This window comes from Arachis ipaensis, chromosome B09 (assembly GCF_000816755.2).
Source record: "Arachis ipaensis cultivar K30076 chromosome B09, Araip1.1, whole genome shotgun sequence".
Classification (NCBI taxonomy): Eukaryota; Viridiplantae; Streptophyta; class Magnoliopsida; order Fabales; family Fabaceae; genus Arachis; species Arachis ipaensis.
The window spans coordinates 20,097,302-20,103,452 of NC_029793.2; the positions used below are offsets into that span (position 1 = coordinate 20,097,302).

A 6,151-nucleotide genomic window follows, 5' to 3' on the forward strand; every position below is an offset into this window, starting at 1 on the left:
CATAATGACAAGAGAGATTTGACTTGACCTAAATTTAATTTTCTTTTCAAGAATATTTGTCCTACTAATATTTGCTCAAGCACAGAACATTGACAATGGTACTTCCAAACGATGTAGGAAAATGTTTATAGTAAATGCTGATAATTGTCCATACCTTCATATTTGGGTGGTCAGACAACAGGTTTGACAAGTGATAGTCAGCATTAGATGCGGCCCTATTATCCGGATCCCCAAGCTGAAAAAAATTCAAATTTAAGAGGGAAAAAAACACTTAGCAACAGCATCTGGTAGTTACAGCAAACCAACTAAAGTGACAACATTGAATGAATATTGAACATGTTCAATTCAGATAGGCATGAATTACCCACTTTATTAACAAGAGCAGAAAGTAGTTTGCGCTCTTGCTCTGACTTCCTACTCAACAGAATATATATGCTCTGCAAAAAGAAGGAAAGGCATCAACCAAATATTTGATAAGTAAGTCAATTGAGATATGTGTACATTCAAATAGTCTCAAAGCACATTTTTAAGTGTAACAGCATCTTTCAGAAAAAAGTTTCTCGTAACTAACTTTTGAAAGATAGATTTCAAAAAATTGTAGCATCTATGTTTGGTAAATCAAACTAAAAATGGCTTTTAATAAACACAAGCAACAACAATTGTATTTGGTAAAATAGCATTTAAAATTTAAAAAAACTATAATAGATATAAATATAAGAGTAAATTTGGATATTTATTAATGTAAGAGGTAATATTAAACTCTTTTAATTTTGATAAACACATGTCAACTTTGAAAAGCTCCTCCTTACCAAACCAAGCCGAAATAGTCTCAAAGCACGTTTTTAAGTGTAATAGCTTGAAGATAACATCAAACATATTCTATATTATATAACTATAACATAGTCGCTTGTATGTAATATGAATAATAATTTAAAAAGCAATAAAAAAGAGTCGAAGTGTGACTGTGAGAGCAAAATGCCAACCTTTAGTGCCTTGTTTTTAAGAGCCGGTAGCATGTCTCGTGACGCTTCTTCAAGTGCAACAACAAATCTTTCATATCTATGACATCAAGCTATAAAATGCATCAATAACAAAACAGCTTTGGTGGTCAGGAAATTGAACACCACTGAATGAAAAGGTACAATCGTATGATTCCTCAATCAAAATGTTAATAAACACAAAGGGCAGTAGTCATATGGGCAAGTTTTGACAGTTAGGTATTCAGCATTAACAACTCATTCTTCCTGCACTTCTTTGTCAGCAGTGGGCTAGCGTTCTATGGAAACGGTCATATAGAATCTAATTATTCTTACTCTGTAGATGCTAGTATAGGAAACAAAAAAATGCAATTCATAATATGCATTTGCCGAGTCAAATAAAATAACTTTAATCGGAAGACAATTAATAAAGTGTGGTGAGGCATACCTCTGCTTCAAACATTCCTCCCAATACCAGAACAGTAGAAGGGAATATCCATCTTTGGTTTCAGGAACATGATTTAATGGCCGCTGTATCAAGGTCTTCAATTTTCGATCCGGTAATAAGCTGCCAGACAAAATATACAAGGTATATGTTTCAGTTATATGTAAACTGGACATTGTCCCATAAAGAAGTTCTTTTGTTAAGTTTTCTATGACAAAATTGGGGAAACACAGACCTCGCAATGAATAATTCTTGAAGTGCTTCAAACCCTGTCAAAGCATGGCGCTTCCCAACCTTGGATGTCACCATTCCTAAAAGAAAGAATAAATTTCATAAAATCTAAGCTTTCACACACATATGGAGTGGGGAAAATAATCAAGCTGGAATAATCAATGAAAAAGTTGACCTAAAAGTGCATCAATTGAGCGCAGGTTTGCAACAGGGTTGTCTCCAACTAACACAGAGAAAGCAGAGACCTTGTCCGCAGCAGTTCCAGACCTCTGTGTAGACACCAGCATCTTGATATCACTGCTCTGCCCTCTCGTCGACTCGTAGTCCTGCGCGTACTGCGCCATCAACCTCTCACCCAATTCTCTCTTCTTCTCCACAAACCCCCGCCACTCTTCCAAATCCTTCACCTCCACCTTCTTCCCTTCCCCAACCACCTTCGCTTCCAGCTCAGCAGCGTCCTCGAACCACACTCCCAACGCGCTCGCCTTCACCAGAGGAAGTTTTGGAAGGTTCTTGAACCTGTTGAACCCTCTCTCCTTGTTCCCGTCTTCCAGTGACAAAACCGGGGTTTTGGGTTTCGGGTTTGCCTTCTCATGGTGGGCATTGCTTCTACTTGTTTCCTTGGTGCTCGGTGCTTGGTTGTTCCGCTGCAGTGGTTTGGTGGCGGTTTCGCGTTGCTTCTTATCCTTCTTTGGGGGCTTGTTTGGCTTGCGGAAATCAACGTCGTTGAAACCGGAATAGGATTGGGAAGTGGACAAGCCAAGGGAAGAGGCGAATGAGGCTACGTCGGATTTGATGAGTTCTAAGTCCTGTGGCTCCTTGGAGAGCTTCTTGTTCTTGGAATTGGACTTCGACATTGTTGCATGTGCAGCGATGAAAATTATGGAAGGCACAAAGCTGGGAGAAAAGAGATTAGTCGTAAGTCATAACAGTCCCTTCGGGGACATCTGATAAAATTGGGGTGAAACTCACTTCCAGTTATATTAACCAAGGTTGCGAGACCGAACCAATCAATGAACCGGTATGGTAACTGGTTCACTAGTTCAATGGTTAAACCGGTTAATTAAATATTAATTAAAAATTCAATATATAATTTCAAATATTTAAATTCAATAATTTCTGAACTAATAAAATTCAAAATTTCACAATTTCACATAATGTTCTACCACAAAAAAAAAAAACATTAACCAAATTTTTAACTAAACACAAGCACTAATCATCACTAATCAGTAATCATCAGAAAATCAGCAACATATCAACAACAACATCATCATTATTTCAGAAAATCAGCAATTCAGAATAAGCAAACATCAACAAAATCAGTATTATTAACTCAGCAACTCAGAATTAAACCCAGCAACTCACAACTAAACCCAACTCCAACTCAGAATTGAACAAGCAAAAATAAATTGAAGATACACCAATGCCTGTTCCAAACAAAACACAATAATTTATATCAGATGCAAGGAAATGCATTGATGCCACAAAGATATCCCATATAAACCTTTAAGAATTATAGGAAAATTTCCTTAAAGCAGGTACAAATAGCTCTTGAGAATGATATCTTACAACTTCAAGCAGAAAACACATATTTAAACAAAATATATGGACTAAACTTTCAGTATGAGAAATAAATCATTATAAAATGCAGCAGAAACCATATCATTAAGTTGACTGTAGTAGAACCTGTATAGTTGTATGCAAAAAGCAAAGGTGTAATAATGGTGCTTATTATCAACATAAATAGCACCAACTAAGATGAATCAAATGTGCCCACAACTTTCAAAGCAACTGAAACTTAAACCAACGATTGTAATTCTGAAGCTGCTTGGATCGTGCTAGTAATGATGGCAGGAAAGAAAAGTACTGAAATTGCCAATTTAATTATTTTGATTTATTACAACCAAATCATGAAAATATTCAGAGATGCATGTGAGAACTGGAAATCAAGGTTCTGAAAACCGGACCGATCATCAAACTGTTTTAGTCACTGGTTCATTGGTTTACTGGTCCAACCAGTCCAACCGTGATTTAACCGGAAAAACCATCCATAATAAAATAATAAATAAATTATAAATAAACATCCTAAATATCTTTCAAATTTAAAACCCTACGTAAAATATCACCAACTAAATGTAATTAATCATCAAAATATGCAATAACTTGCTGCAAATTATACTTCCATTAAAAATAGCTGTATTACTTCCATTAAAAATAGCTGGATTGAATTATAATGCACAAGTTAGAGATAAAGAATATTGTCTTAATGTAGCTAAGTCAAAAAGTAAAACAAAAAATGATAGTGTTGCACAATAAACACACAACAGAGCACGAAACAAACACACAACACAACAGAGGCTGAAACAAAAACACAACAAAGCCTGAAAAAAAAAGAATCCAACACGGAGGAGGGGTAGCAAGTCGGCGGAGATCAAGAACAGGGACAGTGCGACCAAACAATGAAAACAGAATTTTGTTTATATAACAAAACAATCAAAACATTCACTAATTGCAAATTTTTTCTTCATAAGAACAGAACAAAGAAAACATGAAGCATATAATAAATCAAAAGATCACCAATTGCAAATCTTTTAATAAGAACAGAAGTTAGAACAGTGAAAAATGAAGAAAGATTAGTAGTTTTCAACCCAATTTTAACAAAGCTCATCACAATGATTAACAACAAAAAAAAAGCAATGAAGGAACAGTGAATCAATAACATAGGCAGTGCAAATTCAAGAAACTTTAATAAAATTTAACTACAGAAACAGACAGTAAAGCAGTAATAGAGTTATCAATTTAAAATTTATCATCAAATACATTCAGTGAGCAAAACCAATCAACCAAGTACTGACTGGGCATTCGGACAAAAAAAGAATCAAAAGAACATTTAAATCACAGCAAAAACACAACAACAATAGGAACATTTAAAACAAAGCAACCCAAAAAAAAATCTAAAAATCACCATTGCTAAAAACAATGATTTGATCCGTGTATGCTCAAAGAATTAAAAGCTAAGCTTACAGGAAAGTGAAGAATACCAAAACCAAAGAACCTTCAATCACAGCTTAAATCAAGAACAGAAAATCACAACAAAAACAAAAAAAAATAAAAGTAACAGAAGAACAACAGAACAACAACACAAGAACAATTAGCAAATTAACAAATTCACAATAACAGTTAAAAATTTACCAGAAGAACACTAATGCAAGTGGAATCATCATGCTAATATGTTTTCTGCAAAGATGCTATTTGTGCAGCTAAAATTTCCTAATTACTAAGATCCAATTATTCTAATTTCACATGCAATCAACTTACTAAGTTTCTAAAAGCTAGAAATTATAAAACCAACCAGAAATATGGTTAAAGCATTTCATCAAACATGTTGAGTGCGGTAAAATTAAAACAAAATAAGAGAATTCAAAACTTAATATCAATGTGATAGAGAAGAGAACATAACTATTGTAACTTTAATTCAGTCTATGAAATAATCCAAACCACTACCAAATCAAATAGTTACTTATTGTAATAGAAATCAGAAGTTGCAGAGTTTGAGGCAGAGTATTGGTGTTGTGTGAGTGTATTGTCTGGTGGCGGGTTTAGGGAACTCACGGCGGCGACAAAAGAGAGGAGTTCGACGGCTAGGTGGAGGGCGCGGGTTGGTCGCAGTGTTTGAAGCAGAGCAACGTGGCTTCCAGACGAACACGAATGCGAACTCGAACGGTGAACGGCGAGTGAACGCGAACCGTGAACGCCGAGCGAACGTGAACGGCGAAGAACGCGAACGAAGACGACAGCTGAACGAAGACGCGAACGTGAACGGCAAACAAACGGCGACGGAAGCGCGGCTGAGCAGACAAAGACGACGGACGCCGAGCTCGAGGAAGCAGCCGCGATCGGTGACAGCGAACAGGGGTTGAAGACTTGGATCACGATGGAAGCTAGATGGAGGGACGGATGGCGAACTTTGAGTGCGACGGACGCGGCAGTATGCCACTCCTTGCGGCGGTGGTGTAGGCTTCCAGTGCTAGGGTTTTTTGGCTGGGGTTGTGTGCTTTGATTTCTTTCTTTAAAGAAACGGGGAAGGGAGAAAGAAACGAAGGAGCTTCCATTTTTGTGTAAACCGGGCGGATTCCGGTTCGGTCCAACCGGCCGGTTCTTGTTCGGTCAGCAGTTTTTCACCGGTTTTACATGTCTGATCGGATCGCTAATGTTGTCAGTTTGTGGTTGAATCGGTCTGATCGGTTGGTTCGATCCGGTTTTTAGAATATTGCTGGAAATCAAAGCATATCGTAGAAGTTACAAAATTGAGCCACAGAGGAGAAAGGGGACACAGCAAAAATTATTAACAAAACTACACAGTATTATCACATTGCTTACTGGCGGCATACTGACAGCGACGACAAAGGAGACGGCAACACCGGTGAACACAGAGAGAGAGAGCTTGAACAGAAGAGATGACGACGGCCACAAAGCATCCACACGACGGAGAGGGAGC

The 6,151-nt window shown here is 37.1% G+C and overlaps 1 protein-coding gene across 2 annotated transcripts in view; it reads right to left on the minus strand.

Moving 5' to 3' along the window:
* LOC107617578 (CCAAT/enhancer-binding protein zeta) overlaps positions 1-5,814 on the minus strand; it is an 11,089-nt gene extending 5,275 nt beyond the window's left edge. Inside the window, exons 1-7 of one of the 2 annotated variants that reach the window (XM_021110615.1) lie at positions 5,174-5,814; positions 1,829-2,550; positions 1,658-1,733; positions 1,426-1,545; positions 984-1,059; positions 369-437; positions 155-235 (exon numbers count right to left, since the gene is read on the minus strand). In XM_021110615.1, the coding sequence (XP_020966274.1) occupies positions 155-235; positions 369-437; positions 984-1,059; positions 1,426-1,545; positions 1,658-1,733; positions 1,829-2,510 (1,104 nt within the window). In that variant the 5' untranslated portion in view covers positions 2,511-2,550; positions 5,174-5,814. The remainder of the gene's footprint in view (positions 1-154; positions 236-368; positions 438-983; positions 1,060-1,425; positions 1,546-1,657; positions 1,734-1,828; positions 2,551-5,173) is intronic. The other variant, XM_016319360.2, reaches the window with a different exon arrangement.